This window comes from Cynoglossus semilaevis, chromosome 1 (genome assembly GCF_000523025.1).
Source record: "Cynoglossus semilaevis isolate Cse_v1.0 chromosome 1, Cse_v1.0, whole genome shotgun sequence".
Classification (NCBI taxonomy): domain Eukaryota; kingdom Metazoa; phylum Chordata; class Actinopteri; order Pleuronectiformes; family Cynoglossidae; genus Cynoglossus; species Cynoglossus semilaevis.
Window position 1 is genome coordinate 29,607,979 of NC_024307.1, and position 25,385 is coordinate 29,633,363.

At 40.0% G+C, this 25,385-nt stretch overlaps 1 protein-coding gene across 19 annotated transcripts in view; it reads right to left on the reverse strand.

The window, feature by feature from the left end:
• LOC103390782 (adhesion G protein-coupled receptor L3) overlaps nucleotides 1–25,385 on the reverse strand; it is a 197,581-nt gene that overhangs the window by 135,616 nt on the left and 36,580 nt on the right. For all 19 annotated transcript variants that reach the window (XM_017034883.2, XM_017034884.2, XM_008326847.3 and 16 more), the window contains exon 3: nucleotides 7,438–7,636. In XM_017034883.2, coding sequence (XP_016890372.1) covers nucleotides 7,438–7,492 — 55 coding nt within the window. In that variant the 5' untranslated portion in view covers nucleotides 7,493–7,636. The remainder of the gene's footprint in view (nucleotides 1–7,437; nucleotides 7,637–25,385) is intronic.

The window sequence follows — 25,385 nt, forward strand, 5'->3', positions numbered from 1 at the left end:
ATATGTTGCATTTCTTTTCCGCAGAAAGTCCCGGTGTACTTAAACTGGAACAGCCTGAACAGAATTCATGTCCCTGTGGTCGTGAAGTTTTACAGTCGAAGAAGGAATTTGCAACGCTGTCAGCTACAATACAAGGCTCTAATATAACAAGTGTCAAATTAAAAAGAGGTGACGTTAGTTTTCTGTTGTTTAACTTTGCGTTTACTTTTATATCTTTAACGTCAATTTGGTGCAAATATGACATCTGTGCATTTATTGAAATATGAACTTCTGTGTTTATTATGAAATATCCATATCTGGCCTTTCTCTATGTTGACAAAACACGCATTGATTTATGTGTGGTTGAAAAAACACTCATCCCCAGGATGGGAGGAAAAATGAAGCATCCCTGTGCATTACATTATCAGTGGCATGTTGTGTAAAAGCCGAGAATCCAATCTGAATAATTAGCAAAATGCACATAGAGTACGCCCCCGAGGCGGGAATCGTAGCCATGTGCTGCTTGAGTGAGAATTCATTATTTGCGGGTGCAGGCCACATCACAATGCTTCACTCTCGTCACTGCTGCATCCTCACACATGATTATAAAGCTGTCAGATTTGCATTTACAACACTTGGGTTTTTCCACCACGGCGAGATGTAATCACGAGCCGCAGCCTCGCCGTGTCATCAGGAATCAAACGTGTCACATGTCAGCTGCAGGTATGTATAGATGTTGCATTTACTTTACAAGCATGCCATTAAAAAGCATATGCTGCTGGTATGGATCTCACACCATGTCTCAGGAAGTCATTCATGGCACAAACTGAGCAAAGCCAAGGTCCCCGCACTATGTCTCTGTGTGGTTCCTGTTTGCCCTTCCTTTCCCCTCAGATTCCGCCCACACCCTAAAACTAAATTATTGCTGCTGTGCATTACACTGCCTGCTGTATTGTACGCCCATCATATTTGCCCTGTGAGGCAGCTGTGCAGGGTCACTTCCAGACACCACAGATGTTGCGCTTCCTCTGCGCATGCGCACGTCATTCCACCCTAATGTACACTAACATCCACTGCCACTTGACCTTGTTGTCAATATCTGTCCTCATTAAGCACCGTGCGGTCAGCTCCAAGTCCACTTTAAATGGCATCATTCAGCGCTTACCAAATTAAGCCTGCTCAGAACAGGCTCAGTGGACGGAGAGCGAGTTCAGTAATTCATTTATTTGGAAGAAGTACACAGGTCCGAGTACGGACACCTATAAAACATGCACGAGTATTTAACCCCGGCCGGCCACTCGTTATGTTGCTGTCATTCATTCTGTTCAGGGCTGCAGGTTCTGACAGCAATTTGGCAATATCAGCCAGTCACACTGGATGCCTTGGGCAGCAAAGGCCATTTCTTTATTCCCCATATCAAGCAGGTATTGATTTCCCACTCATTATGAAGAACATAAAAAGAGAAGGGGAATACGCAGCTGCATGCCAACCTAATGCCATACAAATGCTGGGTCCGACTCGGAAGTGAGGGAATCTGAATTAGGAGGAAATTGGATGTTAAGCCAGCTTTATTTACCAACAAATTCTTCCATAAAAACATTTTAAAGTCATTACTTTTATCATTAAAAACTGGGTAACAAATTACAAACCCATTTTCAAGCAATAAACTTCTCCATCAATGACATCACACTCACTACAAAGGAAACGTCTGCTTCAGGATATTAAGGCGACACTTCTTTTATATATATTCTTTTATATATATATAGATATATATATCTATATATATATATATATAGATATATATATCTATATATATATATATAGATATATATATCTATATATATATATATATAGATATATATATCTATATATATATATAAAATTTGCATGTTCTTTATTGTCCTTTGTCTCATCCTCTCCTCACACCACACTCATGATTATCATCACATATGGTGCAACATTTTCATGCCAGCACAGATCACCTGCAGCGAGCGGACACCAGGGACCTGACGTTTGTCCTGCCTCTGCCTGTTAAGTCATTTTGTGGCTTCGCCGTGACATTCATTACCTGAGCTCGTGCAACACATTCCAGGCTACAGTTTGAAGGGATGTTTTTTTAACACATTACCATATGCACACACCTCATCTAGTGTGAATGAGGGCAGATCTGAACCCTGCTAGTGTGTAAATGCCTTATTTCCCATGGTATCTCTTAAAGAGGTGCACGGTCCCCAGGTAATTCACACATGAAAATGTAGAGAATTTCGTCCCGGGGGCCACCATAGGGTCAATTTTCAATTAATTTCATTCTGTGAAACAGAAAATCATGTAATCATGTTGTGTATTTGACAACATGAGTCTAACAGTGGTTGACACACTGTTACTGATTGGTGACTCACTCAGCTGCCTCTCACATGCGTTCACTGTTGTTTCCGTAGGGCAGACAGTAACGCTGTTTTTCTTGGTGTGCATCCAAAATGTACCACATGTTGCTCCCGCTACTTCAAGGTCAAAGCCTTGGAAGGCAACTTTGGCAGTGAGCTGGGTTTAGTAAGAGACTGGTGCTTGAAAGAAGGGGTTCAGTTTTGAATTTTTGCATCATGGGAATATAACCATCAGGGCAGTGTGTATATTTTAAAATCTGGTTCAAGTTAAGTGCAATAATTCTTTTTTTTTATATCAATTCAAAAAATGCAACAAAAAGCCAAACATGTTGTTTGTTTTAACCAACTTCAACAACTGACTTCATAAATCATATCTGCTTCAAAGTTCAAAGAATTCAAAGTGCAACCAAAAAAAATACAAATATAGGTGAATAACATTTTTTCAGATGATCTGTATAACAGGCTTGTGTATCAAGCCTGTTATACCTGTGATTTAAAGAAGCATCCAACAAAAGGTTAGCTTTTTTCACTACGATGCAATAAATCTGACAAAGGAACCATCCAAAGATAAAGTTCTCATAGCAAAAAGTCTGCTTAAAATTAGCAGCTCCAGGAATATGTGTTATTATTTCATTATAAAACGAGGGTCAGATATGTCTTAACTTCCAAATATTGAAGTAGGGCTGACAAAATTGACATAGCCCAGATCTTTCCTTAGTAAAATTGAATTAATAATGTTGACATTTGTCATACACACTGTAATACACACTAGATACACATGTTGTTTGTCATTTCTGCAGATTGTCAGACAGTTTCAGTAAGGCGCTCTGCAAGCCACCATCAACCGTAGTGACTTGAATCCACCAATGGATGCTGGACTGCTCTTCTTTTCACTAATTTTATGACAATGAAAGGTTCAAGTTGTCGCAGAAGATGTTACATTTTCAGACTTATTGCATTGAATTGTAACTGCAAGGTGTACGAGTGTAAAATACTAATCCTTTTGTTATTAAATTACTTCCCTGAATTTGGATTAATGTCAATAAAATCACTCCAGAGTGAGTCTTTCAGCCCAGGAACACACAGCCACTGTTTGCATAATTAAAGCCACATCCAAATGCGTGCTGAGTCTGCTGTTCATGTCGGTACAGTACACTCTCCGTCTGTACATAATGCGGCAGTAAGTGGATGATTGACAACCGCCTACTACTCTGAACTTATTTTTAATGCATGCAGAGTAATCTCGCAGTAACAACAAAACCGTACATGGCTCAGTGGATTCCACAAAGAACTTTCTCTGACGCTTTGAAATATGAGCTGGGATAAATCATTTGTTTAATTAATTAAGCAAATTAGGCAAATCCAAGAAGGCCTTGGCGGATGAAGTCGGTGCCCTGGCACAAGGAGATTAATTAAGCGGATCAGCTACGGGAACAATGAGGATGACGTGAGAGTTTAATGTCCTTGTTTGGTTTGATGGAGCTAAAACTTAGCATGTTAATGATGGAAGCGCAGCGTGAGCAGAATTAGACGTTGGCCTGGATTCAACTTTGTGTCAAGGTATGAAAAGAACAACATTTTGACACCACATCTTTCTATTGCAGAATTGTCATTAGATTGTTCTGGAAGCTATGCTAACCTGATGAAACGCATGATGCATCAAGACATAATACCTGCAGTGGCAGGTCAAAATCTGCTTCCAGGTTTGATGTATGCACTGGTACATGACCATGAAAAACATCCGTCAAGACTAAACACGTCTTTTCAGGTCGGACCAGGAGATGCCATCCATTCTGAGACCACTGGGTGGTGTTGAGAGGACTGAAGCCCAAATCCTTCCTTGAGCATTTTACATGCAGAGAATGACGTGATTAATGCTCTGCTCAGCTGTGGCCGCAGTTTTCAGGGGGGCGAGGGGAAGGGAGGGAAAAACAATGACACAGGTAGCTTTTGGTTATTTTTCAACTTATTTTCCAGCTGACAGCAACTGTGATGAAAATTTGTATGAATCCTCTGAGTCTTATACACAAAAGTGACACACAGGCCGGTACACTCGCACACAAATTCCACCCACACAAATCCATCATTGACTTCTTTTATACCCCTGCTGTGATGCTTATACAGAAATATTTTCCATTTTCTCCCCAGAAGTGGAAAGTGTCAGACAGTTTGGTTTGTGCTGACATACAAATAAAGACAAGAAAAGGGCAAGGCGGCGTACAGCTACAATTGCAGGCTCTTAGCCTAATGGAATGTGCATTTTTCACAAACAATACGCTGCAGTGATTACCTGTTAAACTTGGCATGTGTGTCAACAGAAACAGCATTAGCCTCAGTGTCAGGACTACTCATCCATGCATGTTTGTGTGCATGCCTGTGCCTGACCATGTGGAGACAAAAGGGACTGTGAAGTAGGCCAGCATCCCCCGGAGAACACGTTCTCAACATTCTCAGTGAGGAACACGCACAATGACAATGTGGGGAATATTCCACAGAAAGCTTCCACAGCTGCAGAATCATTCGCTCGCAACATCTGGAAACATCTGCCAACGCTATCAGGGATCGGAGGTAAATGAAGGCCGTTTTCTTTATGAATCTCACAAATTTATTTTGTGATGTTCCACACTTAATCTCTCGCACCAGCAGGCCTGAAACGGTTAAACATAACTCTTGGGGGCGTTAGTTAGAGCATGAAAAAGCACAGCAGCCAGCAGGTTTGTCAGCTTGACACCAGCGGTTCCTCTGGGATCAATGATTGATTGATTATTAGGGCAGAGGTAACAAAGCGAGATGATGACTTAAAGGTCTTGTGCAGGTGCTTTTGTGTGTTTACCTTTGATGACAAATTGTGCATGCAGTGCCAATGACCACATTCTCCGTCCTAAGACTGATGATTACCTGGTTTTTTTTCTACTTCTGCATACCATACTGACATGAACGAGCGACTGCAGCCTGGATGGCGGAAAAATCAAGTCCCCACAGCTTGCTATCTTTAAATATATTGTCATAGCCTCTCCAAACACAAACACACCAACACACACACTTGAGCAACATTTCTTAAAGGTCTCTCCTCTTTAAAGCAAACAGCATCCTTCCCCCTTTGACACCTTGCAATTGGCTGTTTATCCTGCAGTTAATGTTTGTCCATCCAGTGGGGCATCAATAAGTGGCTCTCTAATCCCAGGACATTCCTAAATGTTTTTGTACCAGTGGTGTTTGAGGCCAATAGATTTCTTATTAAAAGACTGAGTGAACAACGTCTGAAATCGAGGCCAAAACAGAAGCTGCAAACTCAGACAGTGACAACAATCAGAGGCAGTTTGCTGAGTGTTTCCATCATTAGCCTCATAGCAGGATGTCATATTTTGGCCAAATTCAGATTTAGCTCTAATGTCCTTATGTCACTGACGCACAAGATGTTTATACATCCAGTCGTTAAACTTATTGTTTCAATTACAATATTACAGATGTTGAAAAGAGCGTTTTGTGGTTTTTTTTACATCTTGACTTAGGCAGTTAGACTATGAGATTAGCAACATAATATTCCATGATTTTAACTTTTCACATTTGTCAAAGAAAAATAATCTCTTAAAATAAAACAAAATCAAATGCATGATTCAAATTTTTATCAAGGTCTTCTAAAAAGTTAAAGGAAATGACAAAGTTAATGTTTTCTGACCCTGAAGGTAATAATGCTAGCAGTATACAAAATAAATGTACATTCTGACCCTGAAGGTAATAATGCTAGCAATATACAAAATAAATGTACATATCATCATCTTATAAGCTATACTGTAAGATGAGAATTAAAAGGATCTAAGAGAAATTGAAGAAAAATACATCCTACAAACTACCAAGCAACCTCCAGGGTTAAAAAAGTGAAAACCCGAACTATTGGTAAAAATACAATAATAATAAATTAATTAATTGAACAACAGCTTAGGTTACTTTAAAGTTATCATCATGTAAAAAATACCATCTTAATTCAATTGACGTGACACTGTTGTTGTAATCACAAAATCCTGATGTGGGACAATAACAGGAAGCAGTCAGGATTAGGATTAGGTCTGCCACCTCAGAATCCCTCATCTTCTGAACACTTCAGTAGAGCTTTAAAGAAAAAAACCATGACTTACATCTGTCAGCAAGTCTATTTTTTACCCTTTTATTGAGCATTAACGCAGAGCTAACAATGTTGGAGAAGTGTGTTTTCATTAGGAGCAGATGGCGAACACAGACAACGCTGTGTTCTGTAGAAATCACAGCGCTCCAAAAAGAAAAAAAAACAAAACAATTCAATTAGCTCCAAAGCTCCTATTAATGGTTTAAACCATATCAAATTAACATTCTATGGGCCATTGCTCCACTCCCAACACTCTGCACATCTAAACTGGTTGATTGTGACCGAGCGACCAATCTATACACACACATACACAGACACACACACACATAAACCACCCAACCAACAACATTTACTTCTTTTAATTTAAATTTAAATTACTTAATTTAAATTGCCTCTGAAACAATGCATTAAAAAAAGAAAAAAAAAAAACACATTAGTTTCCGCTGACCGAGATGTGGGAAACAAATGACCTTGCAAATTAATCTTAGAAAGCAAGTGTGTGAAATGATAAAATAACATTTATTTTCTCCTGCCTGTAATTCGCACTCTCTTTAACATACACCACAGAGCCAAAGTGGTGTTAATGATTCTTTGAATGTAATTTCACTTTATTTCTTATTGCCAGGAGGCAGAGCCAGGAGAAAGAGGGACAGAGCTAATAATAGATGTAAAATATCAGAGAAAATTCACAGACGAAAGAAGACGGATGTGTAAAAAAAAGATTAGGAAGTAAAAGAGAAACTGCTAATTAGCGATTGGTGCTAGATGGAAATGAGTCAAACAAAGTTGGAGTTGCTTTAATCACAGTGGGCTGACAGAAGCTGCCGCTTAGAAAACACAGAGAATATGGATGACATTCTGATCTGACTTCAAATCAAAGCAGTCACAGAACTACATCTGCACGTAAACAACAACAACAACACATGCTTGCCCTAACGAAGCCACACTTACCCATAGCGGCTGGTGCAAAGAGGCAGGCGAGAACAAGCAGGCGTGCGGTCCACATGGCCTCCTCCTCTTACCGCCCCCTGCTGAAGCTTCCTGTTGAGTTCAGTGCTCAGTGTTTCCACGGCAAACGCCGGAAACTGGATGCTGCGGCCACTCTTCACAGGAAACCCACAAGTTCACTGCTCAGAGCTGGTGGCAAAATCTGTAACAAAAAAAGAATAAACGGAAAAAAGGTCATTTAAAAAATTATGCTCTGCTCATTTTCTCACAGTTAGTTGAAAAGTGTTCTTTTCTTGGTTTCCCAGGATGAAGAAACACAACAGATGGATGCACCCTGCTTTTGTCATCCTTACGCACAGGCCTTATGGCACTGTGGGTTTCAAGTTGTCATCAAGTTGCTCAGTGCACGTTGTTCAATCTCCAGTCAGCTGTGCTCATAGCGAGGGTGTGATCAACCAAACACCAAGACCGTGTGAAACACAAAAAGTATTTTTGGATCCTCTCTTGTTGTTTGCTCATCCAAGTGTTGCCTCCCCCAGCTTCACAACAAATCACTCCCACAGAGAGACGGGGAGTGAGCGATGAAGCGCACACTGCTCTGGGTCCTGCAGACTACGAGGTGTGTGCGTGTGGAGTATGCTGTATGTGGTGCATCTTCCTTCACTCGCATATGTTGTCCAGAACGTGTGTGACCTGATGCTAATTGACATCTGAAGCCCGGCGGTGTTTTCCCTTTCCTGTAGGCATGTGCCACAACTTCACAGTTTGAGTTTTTACACCTGTTGGTGACGACTACTGTGCTCGCAGGCACACGTCCAAGGCTCCAGTCGACAACAGAGTCTAACCACATACAGAGATGAATGAGCCGGAGGTGCCCCCCCCCCACCGACCCACCGACCCCGGCTCATGAGCTCATGGAGCCGCCGTTATCCGTGGAGTCATCGCCAAACTATTTCTGGTTAACGTAAAGCGAGCGACAAACATTGGATGTGATTTCCACGACCTCATCTTGTTATTGCTGTGAAACTAACACTTTTGATGTGTAAATGCTCACCAAAGTGGTGTGTGAAGAGTTTTATTATAGAGAGAAGTGTGATGTGGATGAGAGTCGGGTTCTTTGTTCAACTGCTGGTCTTGATGAGCTTTACTCTTACTCTCTAATAAAAGGCTAAGTAAAAGTACATTAGCGCTCAGGCTACTGTAGCCACTCTACTTATTTCCTGTCGTCAGACATTTAATCTGGAATTATTACATTATTCAAAGAAAGACTACAGTCTCTATACTTGGTGATAAAGATGTAAATCAGGCTTGTCAAACTCAATCACTCAACAGGCCCAAAATTAAAATAGTGTCTAAGTTAGAGGCCAAAGAGGATTAACAGTTCTTCAAGTCTAGTGCTGACAATGCTCTCACAAGTAATATTACATTTTAACAGACTGCAGCGACTTTGTCCTCAGTAAAACAAATAAAAAATTGCCACACACTATGGACTAAAGTTTTATTTAAAACATGGTCAACTCTGGTGGGCCACATAAAATAAGGTGGTGCTCTGAGTTTGAAATCAAATTAAGGGAGAAATATTGAATATGTTGAATATGTTATCATCATTCCTTTATCAACACTGTGTCTCTTTATCCCTAATATAACAACAGTGGTAAAACAAGGAAGTCACGGAGATGGTGACAAAGTTCATGACCTAAAAAAAGCAGCTGGAATTTCAATGAACTGAGTAAAACACACTCCCCTGCACTGTTGACTAGACTCCTTGGGTAAATAATTCATTTTTATACACAATGACAGGCCCAATGGGAATTCAAAATATGTACGTGACAGCGTGTGTCTGGGTGTGTGTATGTGTGATCAAAGTTACATCCTGGTGAGTAAACGCAGCCTTTAAATAAAACACAGTGGAAAAGGCTTCACAGCCAAATCATACATGACGTCAAAACAGGAATGAGTGACAAAAACCAAAGACATAGATCCCCAAATAAAATGATTATTCCTCAACTATACAGTTCTTTAGGTTGGCTATCAATAAAAATGCAATGGACCGGAAGTCAGTGTTATATACACGTACAGCAGGTGGCACAGTTCTGTGACGCGCAGTATGAGGTGTGAATTTTCTTCTCATCATCAGGAAAACTCTTTCAAACCAAAGGAGAACGAAACTCTCTGTGTGCCCCATGGAATATAGGAAAGTTGTGGTGCTTAAACACACCACAGCGGTACCAGGCCATCCTCCAATTACAGGCCCAATCCTTCAACCCATGAGGCCTTGGGTATACAACTGTATACACTGAATGTATCCACTTTTTTATCCACAATTTTGAGTTATATTTAGCAGAATATTTAGCAGAAAATATTCTATAGGCAGTACATACATGTGAGTGTGTGTGTGCGAGCGCGCGCGTGTGTGTGTGTGTGTGTGTCACGTCTCTCACACCACGGCCCATAAAGGCAGCAGCTCTGGCACAGGTGTTAGTTAGAAATTATCACATTAAATGAACACTTCACCAGTACAGTTGTTAATTTGCTCTCACAACACAAGTGGGCTACGGTAACATGAACTGCAACCAAGCAGCCACTGAACGCACCACTACAATACATATTTATGAGAACTGGCTGGACTGAGTTCAGTGAGAGGGGAGAGGAGGAGAAGAAGAGGAGGAAAAGAAGCAAACAAATGAAAGACACAGCCGTAGTCCGGCTCTGCCAACTCGGCTTGTATTCCAGAAGGAGTCTTATGATACATTATGGTGCTGACGTTTCAAGGGTACTTGTTCAGAGGGGGATTTAGGATAACTCTCTCAGATAAGCTGGCCAACATTTACAAGGTCTAGCAGCGACGGCGGCGTCTGTTCTCAACCACATCAAGCAGACTTCTTCATTACTGCCACACAGTTTTCACGCAAACAAACTTTCTTTCAATATAATCGTCAACGTTGTTGTTGATTTTGTGTGTGCCGGCATGCCGTGAGGAAGTGTTGAGGGGAAGTGGACGTTATTCAAGTAATCCATGTTGGTCCCCCTGAATATAAAGGGGAGGGGTAATTAATAATGTTTGAATTATTACCTTGGGGCACGTCAAAAAGTCAGAAAAAAATAATTATTTACTTACACACCCTACTGTTCTTACACTGCTGCTAATTAAAGTGTTGTGATGCTGGGCCAGAGTCAAATGTGTTATACTGTAATTAGACATGCAGCGAAACCTAACACCTGAAATTAAAAATGATGGGACTTGAAGCAGAAGAAGATTCCTTATAGACTTCTGTTTGACATTACCACAGCACGGTGCTATGACATGTAGAATCCTTCTCCTTAACTCGCCTTACTGACTCCATATACATACAGTAGATTCTACGTTTTCTTCATTCGAACATTACAGTATGAGCGATTCTAAGCTACTCTGTGCCAGCTGTTTTACAGGTTGCTTACATTGCTTTCCATATAAAAATACACAACAAATATGTATTTGATTTGTTTTTCATATGCAGGTACCATATGTGAGGGTAAAGAAATAATGAGAATTGTTGAAGATGAAAAACATGGAAATCATTTCATTTAAATAAGAAAAACAATGTTACAATGTCATACAGAAGGACGTACAGTTTGAACAAAGTGAACAGCTGTAATCATATATACCTTTGTGCATGAAACACTTGAAAAATAAGTATTTCTGCACGCTGACACCAAAATCCAGTAAATCCGATGTTGCCAGGAAACCCAAGTTATTGATTGGTGACAAACCCACAATACTAAAACCCTCCAATTTAAACCCCACTGGGACAGATACAATTAACAGGAATATTACACACACTGTTAGCAGACATCTATTGACCACATAACAGTTTTTTTGTTTTACCCATATTTCTTCAATACCAGGGCTGGATAGGAATATACATATATTATAACAAGGGCGGTTACAATTTTATTTATTATAATTATATATTATTATTAATATTTTTTAATAATCACAGGGTAGGTGTAAATTAATCAGTTAATCATGATTAATCAAGATATATAAATATTCAATAGAACAAAAAAAGTTTTTGTACGCTGCTGGAACCAAACAACAATATAATAATCTTGATAACTCAAACTGAAGGCAGACATCAGTCAAAATTATTTAACTCATTAATTAACAATTGAAAGCTCACCTTAAGGATCAACTCAAAGCTTTGGCCACACGTTTCAATAGTTTACTTATTTTTTGGTGAATGCTGTGGTGTTTACCAATCTCAGGGCATTTCTCCCTCCGTCACTTCCTGACCTAAGGAAACCCAAGATGATGTCCATGAATCCAAGCGATTGAGACAATACTACCGCAACAAAGTGAAACTCAATCTTCTGTGTATCTGACGGGTGTGTACTAAGTACATATGATATTACCCATCAGGCCTGCACAAGTCCCTCCCACATAAAAGCATGTAATGAATTGGGATTGTGTTGCTGGGTTAAGTACGTGTCTGCGATTTTTAAACTATTTCATGTCCAGATGCTTATCGTAGCAATGGGGGAGGGCCTGCTGAGTTATGAGACTATGTTCATGCAAATGAAGTGGTTCATATAATGTCATCACTAATGGGGCAGAGCCACTGTATACATTAAGATTTAAGATTACTTGCTTAAAAAAAAATCAGGGAAGGTGGGAAGTAAGATAATCCATCCTTTTTAGAAATAAAGACCGGGCTTCTGAACTTTTGAGGGTGGTCAAAATAATAATAACACACCGCCCGAAAAAGTCAAACTTGGACTTTCATAATGTGTGTTGAATGGTGTGAAGACTGTGGATAAACAGAGAGTGCTCTTTGGAGGCGCCATGAGCATCCCTGGAGCTTGACGACGGGAGCAGCAAGGCATTCACTCATACAATTGGTTTTCCACAGGGGACTTCGACACAGCTAGCCAGTGACAGGCAGATAATAGTGCTAACTTTAGCCTCCACAGCCACTGAATGGTTCTATATGATAGGCTTGTTGACTGTGACTGATGGCTTGGGTTAAATAATAGGACAAGGCCCCCCTTCCCTACAAGCAGACAAAGGCACCGCAACCCTCCTGACACACAAACACTTCCAAACTACAAGACAATGGAAATGCAGTCTATCAGAGTGAAATAACATCTGGGCAAAATGAAAAAGAAACACAAGATGTTAACTGGATAAAATATTAGAAGGAGTTCCAGTTCAAGTACCTAGAAAATCCAGCACTAGGTGAATAAATGCAGAGTGATGCATCATTTAGAGGCTGGGCAAATCTGCCTTGAGTCAGTTCTTCATTAAAGACTCTCTTCACCTCCATGTCTTCCTTCCTTTTTCCTCTTTGGGCATATTTTGACTAATGCAGCACAAACGGATTGCAGAGAAAGGAAAAAGAAAAAAGAAAAGACAGAGGGATGAGGATAAGAGGGTGGGCGGACAGACGGAGAAGGGGAAATCAGCAGGATAAATAGGAGCGATGGATGAAATTGATTCACGGATGAATTCACTAAAAGACAGCAATGAAGACGTGGGGGAAAAGGGATACGGGCTGATATTTGAAGGTCATGAATTCTGGAGTGAGCCCATCTAACTCACAGCCCTCCCCTCAGATGCTGTTGCCTGAGAGGCTCAGGTGAGCAGGGTACCATGACAACGTTACCTGTTGGTCATTAATCACCTTCCAGGAGGAATCAACACACCGTGCCCACAAACACTGTGAGTCACCACGGGGCCAGGCATGCATGATTTTCTGTGTGAGCTGTAAAGGCGATGCATTACTTGACAAGAGGAGAATAATCTGCATTGTTCCCACTGCAACAATACACATAATTTTCTATTGCTCCTGAACAAATGGAGAAGACAGAGTGTATGGATCTCAAGCTCACCACCTCCATTCACCGTATGGATTTCTTTTTCTGACAGCAGCGTCAATATGTAGTTGACGTATTACCTCGATGAGCAGTTTTCTACAATAAATGTTGATGGCACTGACAGGGTTGTAGATATGATTGATGGCACCGGATTTGTTTGCCGTATTCCTTTGTCCAACATAGTTAAAATGTTGGTCAGGTGTACGACCATTTGGTCACTTTGGGATTCATAGGAAAATACTCATAGACAGACATTCTTGCCCAACATTAGGGATTCGTTGTTTTGGGGTTAAAGCAAACATCTGGATGTTTGTGCAAAAATGAAAATCTAGACCAGTGTTTTCCAACTATCTCTAAGCCACGGCACACATGTCACAAAGTATAAATTATAAAGTTATATAAATATGTTATATAATATATATAAATAATGAAGTAAATTAAATAAAATGAGTAAATACATTTCAATTGTACTCAATTACTTACTCAAAGTGAAACCAGGGCCTGTTTATTTGAACACATTGCTGATATAGTCGCAGGAATTGATCATTCTGCATAGATGAACACAGAGAAAAATATTAGTAAATAAATAATAGCAGCAGGCCAATTATGTGAACGACACCACTAATGACCTGTCACACTAATGTGCCACTGCACAAAGGTTGGGAATCTTTGTCCTAGACGGTGAGTCACAAAGAATGTAAAACCATGTTGACCATGTTGATGCAGGGAGTGGCCTTGACATGATTAGTAAAACAAACCTAAGACAAATGTTTTATTTTGAAAAGGAGTTTGATTTAAGCAACTACAAAATGATAGGATGCATCTCACAGGCGTCGCCAACAGCGTCGACAAGTTTATCTATATGTCTTTGTGTTGCTGTGTCTTCATTGTTACATAAAGGGTCGAGTGTTTAGAGTGTTTATGATTATCAGGAAATGCTAACTGGTGAACAACAGCACATCCAAACAAAACAAATCTTTTCAGTTTGTCAAATGGGACGTGAAATCATCATGTTGAGAACAGATGCAGACCATTGTGTCTATCACTAGGATAACAGTACACGCAGAAAATTCATTATCCTTCCTCACCGTTCCTATGATACGGAACCAAACAACAAAGCATTATGGGTAAAAGGCATAGAAGGAAACACAATACAGACCCCACCCTTTTCACAAGAGAAACAAAGAGGAGGAGAAGCATTTTTCTCATTACTGCTATCGTTTTTCACCAGTGCCTGAACACGGTTGAGCCGTGCTCAGAAAGCAACAGCTCAGAAAAACACCTCAATTTATTTTCATTTTATTTATACTTGACATTTCTCAGGTCTCAATTTTCTCGCATTTGGTGTTTTCCCCTAACAACATTTGCATAATTTTCCAATAGACACTTCATTCTCTGCCAGATCTGTGGAGGTAGAAAACAATCATACACACACACAAACAAACAATGACAGCAATTTCAGCTCAGCCTCTGAATCGGGGGTACAGCAAATTCCAATGTCAATACCACTGATGCCAATGGTGCATGCATTTCAATATCATTATGTGATGCAGAGCCAAGTGCAGTGAATTTAATGAAATCTTAAAAAATTCATGTCACAACATCTCTGGCTTAGGAAATGCAACGCACATTTAAGGCATGTGCATTACATGTGACGCTGCGAGCGCTCACTGCAGGCTTGATTGCGCTGTTAATTCTGCCTTCCATCTGGTCCAGCGTGTCATGTCTGTGTTGTAGTATTTTGTCCAGAAATTGCTATGGTGTGTCTAGTTGGTATAATGACTCTTGCATGAGAATTACTGGTGGCAAGAATACATTGTAAATGGTCTGGAAATGAGAAGCATGGCTGTGTCACAGGCCACCACGGCGGTCACGACCACGGGGAATTGAAATGGTTTCCACCTGGACTCTACTCAAAGCTCAATTAGAGGCACGGCGGGAGGGGGCAGCGCTACAGGACGGTTCAATGTGTGTGTATGTGATTGTGTGTGCCTATCAGGGTCTCTTAAATGTACATGCAACTGGGGAAATTGAACCATAGTTAGGCCAGAAACTGAGCAAAAACATTTTTTTCATGTTAATTTTAAAATATAAGCAGCAAAGTAGATTAACAGAAATCAGTGTAAGTGAGATCTGTGCAAAAACTTGCTGACAAATTTTGAGTTAGATACAGAACCTTGTGGCCTGGAAAACACAAAGAAGATTAAGGATCAACTTCAGTCGCACTTTATCCTGAGATAAAGACAATGACGATGAAGGCTGTTCTATTCTATTTTCTTCTATTCTTTGCTGACTCTAGTTGACATGAAGGGGAAAATCATTTTTTGCTAAATATAAGAAAAATTGATTTTGATACTGATTTTATATCTCAAACATGTCTCAAACCACTGAAGCTTAATAAAATCATGTTGTCCTTGAAGACATGCAGCACTTGGACAAAGGCGTCAGAGACACAAGTATCCACAGAAGCTTCACCTCAACAAAGTATAAAAGCTGTTATTCGGTCCACTAACTCCTAAAGTTATACCCACAACCCACTTTTAGGTTGTGACCTAGGTTTAAATAACACTGTTCCAGTTCTATTTCTGCAAAATCATGTTACCGTTGCAATGAAACTTTTTCAATATACATTTTCACACTATCTCAATATCATAAAAACTTCCTGCGAGAAAGACGGTGACTTTAATATTTATGAACACAGAGGGGAACAGAAATGCTGCAGATTCACTGTCAAAACTTTTGAGTTACATTTTACAGTACGTATTTTTTCCTGCAAGAGTATATACTGGGAGGGATGTTGCACAGTAAATCAAAAATATCCCAGGAAATAATGGCAGGTCAAGGTGTGATTACACTAAATAATATAGATTATTGCTAAAATATTCACTTGAATACTACACAGTAGAATTGGAGCAGTGAAACACGTTGATATTTTCCCTAATATTCAATGAGCATTATTATAAAAATGCAACCAGCTTTTTAACGAACAACAAGCTCCAAGTCATGTTTTACCAAGGGCAAAACTAATATAAGAGTGTAAACAAATAATCTCATTGGGAATTATTATTTCCTCCACTTTATCAAGTATAAAATGTATCCACGAGGTGTATAAATTAATTAAATATTGTGAATAACACTGAAGAATTTTTTTTTTTAAGTGGAGGGAAAAACACAAACCAAACAGTCAACGTACTCCAGACGTATCCTTTGTGGTCAACAAGCGTCTGTTTCTTTGAAGCAGACACTCTAACTCTGCAGTGTTTAAAGGTAAATATAGCCAAATATAGTTGACACACAGAGGTCAGGGGTCATCATGGTGAATTGCCTCAGAGCTTGCTTTTCTGTTGTCCTGCAGTGTTAAGAAAATGCTGGCTGAAATGTGAGACAGGTTCTCTTTGGCCGAGACCTCTGTGACCTGGTTTTGGAGTGATCGATTAGAGCGCTAGAAAAAGCTAGTGAGTGCCTGGGTGAAAGAGAATGTGTGCTGACTTTTCAACTCCAAAGTGAAAAGTTCAAAAGTAGCAAAGGTATGTGGCATGACAACATGAGGTATCCAGAGTAGAAACAACCTTTAGTTTCAGGATTAAACCAGTTTTCTTGATGGTTTTTAATGCACTTAAAGTTGAAAACAAAACAAAACCTGGTAAAAGCCAGGCCCCTATCAGGCATTTTGGAATCACTACAGATCAGGTCACCCTGAGAAGCTCTCTCCCTCTGGCCAACACTTCTTCCTCCTGTCTTTCCTGTGTCCGACTTATCACAGAAAGCTCAGATATAATCATGTGTAATTGGACATTTTGTTTTACCAAGCCTTAGGGAAGAGGGCGCCTGCTGAGTTAAGTATGGAGGATATGTTTGGAGCTGGCAGGCTGCAGGGTCCCTCACAGTCCTTACTCAGGATGGTATAGAATGGAGTGTAATGAAAGTCTGATTGGACTGGGCAAACATCCTCATGGGGTATATTGCTGGACAAAAAGGGCATCACTCTCTTTTCTTGTCATGGAAAATGTTCTGGGGCCTGACAAATCATGGCTGCCCTCGAGGTGCCCGCTCTTACAGCGAATACTAAAACCTGCTGAGAGAACTGGGGCAGCAGATGATATGTTACATTCAATCTAACTGTCTACTGAATACAAATTTATATATTTTTTTCTTCCTCTTTCTTTGGATTTGGTGTTTTTTTTTAAGCACTCATCTAAGTGCAGTGTGCTGTAATGGGCTGCTGCTTTCTTCAAACACACTGTAAAATAACACGGAGACAGCGTCACATCACACAAAGTCCTCGACACAGTTCAATATCGTTTTGTGAGAAACAAACGTTTTCTGCTTTCCCATTATGCTGTAAAAAAGCTCTAGAACTACACGGTGGAGGAGTGGTTAGTGCTCATGTCCAGTTGCCTTCATGAATATGGATTTAGCAGCTAAAGGTGAACACACTTGTTGATTGTTCCAGAGTCTCACCCCACAATTGTAGCCTGCTGCAGAGTTAGCATTGTCATATTCCTAAATACTGTCTATGAATTTAACTTTTCACACATTTAATAAAACTTTAAACCAGTGGAAAGTACAAATTACCTGCAAAACAGCCAACAAGGATAAGTGACAAACTTACAGAGAAAAGCAACACAATTAACAAATAAACTGTGGCTTCTGCTAATGTAGCACTATTGTAACTGCACTTACCAGCAGGTAAGAGAGAGAGAGAGAGAGAGAGAGAGAGAGAGATCACTGTGACACCCTGTCGATGCTGACCCCATTGCAGCGGCTCTACCATCCTTAAGTGAGAGCATGAGGGCAGCAGAGCTGAGGTGAGCTGCATGTTTAAACTGTCAAATCGGAACATAAAGTGAGAGACCCTGCAGTACACCAGAGGTGGGAGGACACTCTGTGACCTGTGTGTGTGCATTCCTGTTCCTGTTTATGCACTCTACACACTTCAGCGAACTGCAAAGCATGCAGGCGCACACACACAAACACACATAGAAACAAACACACACACACCATCCAGTGACCTTGCCCTGTGTCAGAAGAATGTGTTTGGGGTGAAACTCAGCGGGGAAACCTTTCTAAATCTAAAAGCGGAGGTCTCCTACTGTGAGGTGGCCACATAATGTCAGTGGTTGCAAGCAAATGTTAAAGGAAAAGACCCGACTATAAACCACAGTTGCTACAGTACCCTGATTGGAGCCACAGCACATGTACACATATTGAGTCTCAGTATATGTGCCCTGTGATGGGAATAGCTTTCAGTCCAAATTAGAAGAAAAAAAAATGCACAAAATTGATTTGGAATGGGTTTGAATCAATGCACCTGGATGCCCTGCAGAATAATTGGTCTGAAGGCAAAATAACATGGTCTGCATGGGGTTCAATGTGAGATGCAATATTGTTTATGTGTTGGCAGCTGTGAGAATCAGCAGCTTCTTCTGCACGTCATCTTATTCCTCACGTCCTAAACCCCAACACCCTGTCTTTGTTTCTTTTTCTTCTCCACTCTGAGACACACTTGGGTAGACACAGAACAGAATCCTTACAACTCCCGACCCAGATCTGAGTCCTAATTGCACTCTGGTGTAATAGTATTCGTCCACTTATGCCACTACCACAAACACCATTCAGGCCTCTCCTCAGAGCGGATGAAAGTGAGGAAGTCGGTAATTGCTTTTGACTTTCCAGAGTACCACACCCCCCAAGTATTTGGACGATCTGCAGACCCCGCTCGGAGCACAGAGTCTTTTTAATGAGATTGCCTCCTGTTTATGCCAAAGGGACAACAGACGACTCTTGATAGAATTGGCCTTTTACCAGTCGATACAAAGTGCATCAAATGCTGGGAGGTTTTTTTTTTGGAGCGACCTCCATCAATTTTGGCCAGAGACTGCAGACGATGTTTTACAGACAACTCATTCAGATTTTTTTTTATGCCAAAGTCATAATTTTTCATTTCTAATCAACAATCTTTACGATGTCTTCTGCAGACAAATGGATAGGAAGATGAAATGTCTCTATTATGAACTAGTACATGACCTTATAAAACAGTATTAGTCTAGTACTTGGTTGACGGATGGATTAAGTGGAGAAACTCTGTAAAATACTCGACCTCTGAGAATAAAAACAACAAATTATTTAATCCTACTTTGAGATTGAGAGTCCAACAGCCGTCAAATCCCAAGTAAGTTTCACAGGATATGCTGTGATACAGTATGTTTCAGCAAATATATGAAGCAATATTTTGAGAGTTAGTTGTTGAAGATGCCAGTATGTACAGTTTCAACTATTCATATTCTAAAAAACAGGAAGAAATCATATGCAGCTCTGTCCATCTGCATTTGTTTATGGGGAATACAGAAAATCTTGTGTATCAAGCATCGCCTCTTGACGTCAACGTCCAATTGTTTCAACTCTGATGCCTATTTTCCATCTATAAAGCTCCATTTTGATCCGTATCCACAAACTCTCTCGGACAGCACAGTATAGAACCACATTCCTGGTCCGAGTCATAACAGACGCTTCTATCCCAAACTTACAGTAGGGTGCCGTAAGCTTTGGCTTTCTGCACCTTCATCCTTTCTCATTTCATTCTCCTCAATTCATTTCTGTATCAGTCCGACACTGGAATGTTATTTAACCTGCACAATGGGCCGTCAGGAGTGTACGTTTGTGTGTTTGTGTGAAATGGGAGGAAGGGAGAGGGGGGTGGAGGGACCACCTTTAAAGAAACCATGAAACTCTATCCTCACCACCATAATCCACCTCAGCCGGATTCCCTGCTGAAGCTGGACAAGGAAAAGGATTTTTCAGGGAAGCTTCTATGTTATGAGACCTGCACTCAGAGCACAGAAGGGTCTCAGGGACTCTTCACGAGTCTGGCATGCAATTCCTGAAGCAGTTGGTTGCTGTCCTCCCCACGGGGCGAGGGCAGAACTCTGCTCTGACACACGTCTAATGCACACAGCTGACGCCTCAGGCTGGCAAGTTTAATAACATCATCTGTGTGGGACATTACTGGTGGATCCCATATTTATTACCCAATATGTCCAGCGGGAGGAGTAGGAGATATTACAACAGCAGCCAACACCAAAATGATTAGGTCAAATACTTTAGAATGGATACAGTCGGGCCCCTTGTTGGCAATACCAGCATGCAGGAGTTGAAAAATGAGAAAACTGCTGCACAATTATGGTCACCTCTGATTAACAGATGACTTAGAACTCCCAGGACGAGGAGCACATTCTCTCCAAGAATCTGTTACCATCTTGTGTTTGAGAGGCTTCATTAAATTTGATGGATACTTCCAAACTCGGATTGAAAAATAGAGTACACTGATGCAGCCAATGGGAAGTGTTAAACTCACATGACCTGTGGAACGGAGTCAAGTCATTAAAAGAAGAAGAAAAGAGAAATCACAGCAGTACTTGGAGCATCATACGTTTTAAATGATCAACATCCCACGTGGTGGACTTTCTTTTGAAAGTTTCCTTGGGTGGATGTTGCTGCAATTCAGTCATTAAAACTTTAACTGCTGGTTAAAAAAATACTTTTATTGCAGACTAAGCAACTGCAGAAGTTAAGGAAATAAGTCTGGGGAATATCTGTCATTGCTTAAATAATTAAGGATAAAGAGATTAGGATCAATGGGTTAAATCCTAACTCACTATTTTTCTTAGAGCTGGAGCCTAATTAGACAAAACTGAATGCAGTATCTGTGACATCTGTGCTAAATGGAAATGGCCTTAAAATACTGCATTTTTACCTTTAACCTTCACAAATCAATTATCCTGATAAAGTCAGTCATCTGGACAACCGTGGTTACACCAAATGACATGATTCCAGAAGCAATCATTAATAAGTGAGTAATAAGCCTCATGTTGATATTTCTGTTCCCGCTCATTTAAACTGTGTGAAGAAGAGCATAACCCGTTTGACTCTCTGCCCCAAATGTTGCAGACTGCATGGGTATTGGCCCCACACACTAGCCTACAGCTGAGTTAGACGCCAGGCAAAAACACATATTCAGCATTGTATTGTATGTGAGTATACCCACAGTGCACCATTATTGTGCTGTGGTCGCTAAGGGAATTAGAAAAAGACTTCACGCAATAGCCGTAATGGAAAATTAAGGTTCAATGAGGTTAATGCAATTTTATGGCAGCAGCACTTGCACCAATTAGATACAGAGGGGAGCTGAGCTTAAAGATACAAACATATGACAAGACGAACAAAGCTAACCACTATATTTAATTTAAATTCTTAATAATTGTCCAAACCAATCAAAGAATAATGTATTTATTCATTTTCCCCAGAAGACTGCCACTCTAAAGAACAGTCTCCAGGACATATGTTAAGTGGATTGACATGAAGAAATGTCCCCTGTTCACACTGGCTGTGAAAATCATTATTCAGATTGAAGCGCACCTCAGCGATCCAAGGCCGTATCCCTGCATTAATGCTCGCAGTGAATGGCACCAATAACTCAGTGCATCTGAGTGATTTCCTCAGTGTGCGCTGATGCTGACAGTTTCTTTGACTGCCCTTTGAAAATTCAAATGAACTGAGGAGACGAGATAGTGTGTGTGTTAGTGTGTCTGCATGCATGTGTGTGTTCGTGTCAGTCAGTTCCTGCATAAATGTGCAGTAAGGGTTCATTTTTCATTTAGTTGGACTGTTGTGATTTTAGTTTCACAGGAGTTTTGTTTTGTTTTTTTTTAATTTGTTTAACTGGAAAAGGTTGGTAAGTTCTAGGTGCATTCGATGCATTCAAGTCAATTCAAGTGTGACATCAGAGCACTGGACAGTGGAAAGACAACGGTGTAAACTGATCTCTACACAGGCTTAACAAGGTTTAACAGGAGTGTAGCTTTAAGGGTAAACTGTGGCAAAACTTTACCTTTGGGAAAACTGAAAGTAGCCGCAAATAAACAAGTGACTATCCATATTACCATAGAACACAAAAGTCACCTCTGACTGTGCCCTAATAATTATAATACTACTTTCTCCATACTGGAGTTTTCTACACAGGTCCTTAGAGTTTATCCATATGGTGCACATGCACATCACACCACATTGACAGCATGACCTGCACATTAAACACCAGAGCACCGTTATTAAGGCAAGGTCTGAAACTTGGCTCGGGTTTCACACTAAATTGAGTGTGAAAACCATCAACTCACATCTGTGTTCACATGGTGTGGGTCATAAGTATTGAGCACAGTCCTTAACACACACATATATATATATATACATATATATATACATATATATACACACACACACATATATAAATATATGTGTGTGTGTGTATATATATTTATATATATATATATGTATATGAAGTTTTTTTTCCACACCTGGCTTCCATTTGATATCTCAGAAGCAATTCATCCATTATTGGTTTCTAATGGGGCAACACATCCTGGGTCACATCTTCAAATGGTAACGGGAAGGAAATGAACAGCAGCGGTTGTTATGTTGTTTCAATAACGCATAGAATGTGTGGTCTGCAGTGTTCGGCTACTCTCAAAAAATGTGTGCACAGGGTTCAGGAGTGCCATATGGCGTCATATCCACTTACAGAGTTGTCTTTAAACCAACGGACAACAGAAGAAACCTAAGCCGTCTCTTAAGGTTTCTATCACACATTCATCCCCCGTACGTGGTACTAGCCAAGGAGAGAGAAGTGTGAGGAGATGTAGCTAAGGTGTAGCTGAGGTGTAGCTGTAACTCCAGCATGCTCCATCACTGTCTCCACACAGACGCTCATAAGCAGTAATAAATGATCAGGCTTAAAAGTCTGACAACACAATAGATAGCACAGATTAAGTGGGATATCACACAAGCCCAGCTGTGAGCAAATATTAGTCTGGAGGAGGGTATGAAGTGAGACACATCTGATACATGCATCTGGTATCCGGAATACTTGGCCAAAGTCCACGGCCGTGGAGCTTCTCGTCATGGACAAGTAATATATCCCATGGGCCCCCCCTAACTGAGTGAAGAACATCGATCTGTTTTCCTTCAGAACAAAAATGAGACTGGCCAAGACCACTACAGCTAAGACGGTTTAAAACCTCCCCGCATGGCTGCCCTCGGTATTTCTCAGCAAATGGTTACTTAGCACAGTCAAAGTCACCGCAATATTAATTGCACTTATTTTCCTGAAACGGAACTTTCTAGAGGTTACTAGACCTTACAGTGTGGTGTTGTTTTACTGGAGCTAAATCATTTCCCATCTTACTGTGTGTGTGTAATGTGATGTGCAGTTATCTTGCAAATAAAACACTCTGCTGGGTTATTGATTAGCGACACGGGAACCAACAGCAGCTAAAAATGGTTTTGCTAAATCTGCAATGAAGGGAAGAGTAAGATGATGTGATTAAGTCGTGGAAACGTTCAAGTCAGTGTTAATGTGATAAGATAGCGAGGGTGCTACAGCAGGGAGAGAATCCTGTGGCCAGAAAGAACATTTTCTATTATGCTGTTTGCTAGAGCAGGGTTATACAGTAGGACAAAGATATTTTTTTAAATACTGGGATAGATGAAGGAATATATATATATATATATATATATATATATTTAAAAAAAGGGAGTGTGAAAGATTAGGTTGGCTGCAGTAAATTATGTGGATGCTATTAAATTCACAGTGTAATAAATCGAACAAAATTATTAATTCGCTACTGGAATTATGTATTTTATAATGCATTTCATTATATTTTTATACATACATGAAACCCACATTTCTATAACTGGAATATATTTTAGTCTTTGTTAATCTGTATATGTAAAAAATTAAACAGAACTTTTTTATTAATTCCCTATTATACTATAATGTGGATTACAGCATTTTGTTTCTTTGTGAAAACATGGAGAGTTGCTGTTTTTGATAACATATTTTTCTCCTTTTGTTGATATTTTTTGTCTATTTTACATCAGCACTTTAAACTTTATTCATAGTCTAAAATATCAATATAATTCAATTACCCCAGTGTGGGATCAACAAAGTTCAACGTAATCAAATCTATAAAGGTAGGAATTAAAAATATATTTTTCTTTATTGTTTTATTGTGGTATCAGCAGAACTTTAAAAAAACGAACTTTAAAAAATATATTTATACATTTATTGGTAAAAAGTATAAAGTATAGATGCTAAATTTACAATTTTAACCAAAGAGACAATGAAATGGTTTCTCCCTTCCCTGTGATCCAAACCAGGGTAAAAAAGAAGGGAAAATACCTTCAGGCTAGATCATGTGAAATTGAAAGTTGTTTTTGTGTGGACGAGAGGAGAAGGTTTATTTACAAGGTTCTCCTCTTTATTAAGGTAAATATAGAGCCATTTTTCAGGAGATGTGGAATAACAACGTCCCCTTTTTTTTCCCTCAGAGGACCCCATTCTTTTGAGAACCAGGCTAGAAATAACTCCACGTCCTCAGGTGAGAGCCCTCAGGGACACCACCAGAGGAAGTGTAGTGCACGTTATCATACCAGGCTCATCCCCAAATACTTTATCTCAGAAATGACTCCCTGCAGACAGCGCACAAGACGCCTTCTACTATTATTTTTATTTTTAAATTTTTCATACACTACGGCTTCTCCCAGCGGGAAAGACAGAAAAGCGCGCTCAAGAGGAGAAATAAAAAACATTTATTTCTGCTGGACCCTGCAATCTTCATCACTGGGCTGCTCCGTTTACGCATAAAGACATAAAAATAAACTTTTCTTCTTTTCCTTGTGGTGCCTTTTTAATGTCCAAGTTGAAGTGCATCTATTTAGTTAAAAGCACGAGAAAAGGCCGAGGCCATTTTTCAAAAATTGATGATGGCTTTGCATAAATTATTCAAACTTTTGTCCTTGTGCCAAACAGTGCATCTACTGAATAATAATTACAAGAGGGACTTAGGGATATGAGTATGCAGAATATGAAACACATGCCAATGTCCCCTCCCCCTTGTGTCCCCATCAGTGGTGGCTCCATCAAGACATAGAGGTGGAGGGGTAACGGAAAATAATAAAAGACGAGCTTTATCTCATTGGCTTCCTCATCTGTAAAAGTGTTAACTATGAAATCTCCAGATTGTTGTATAAATTAAAACGCCATTACT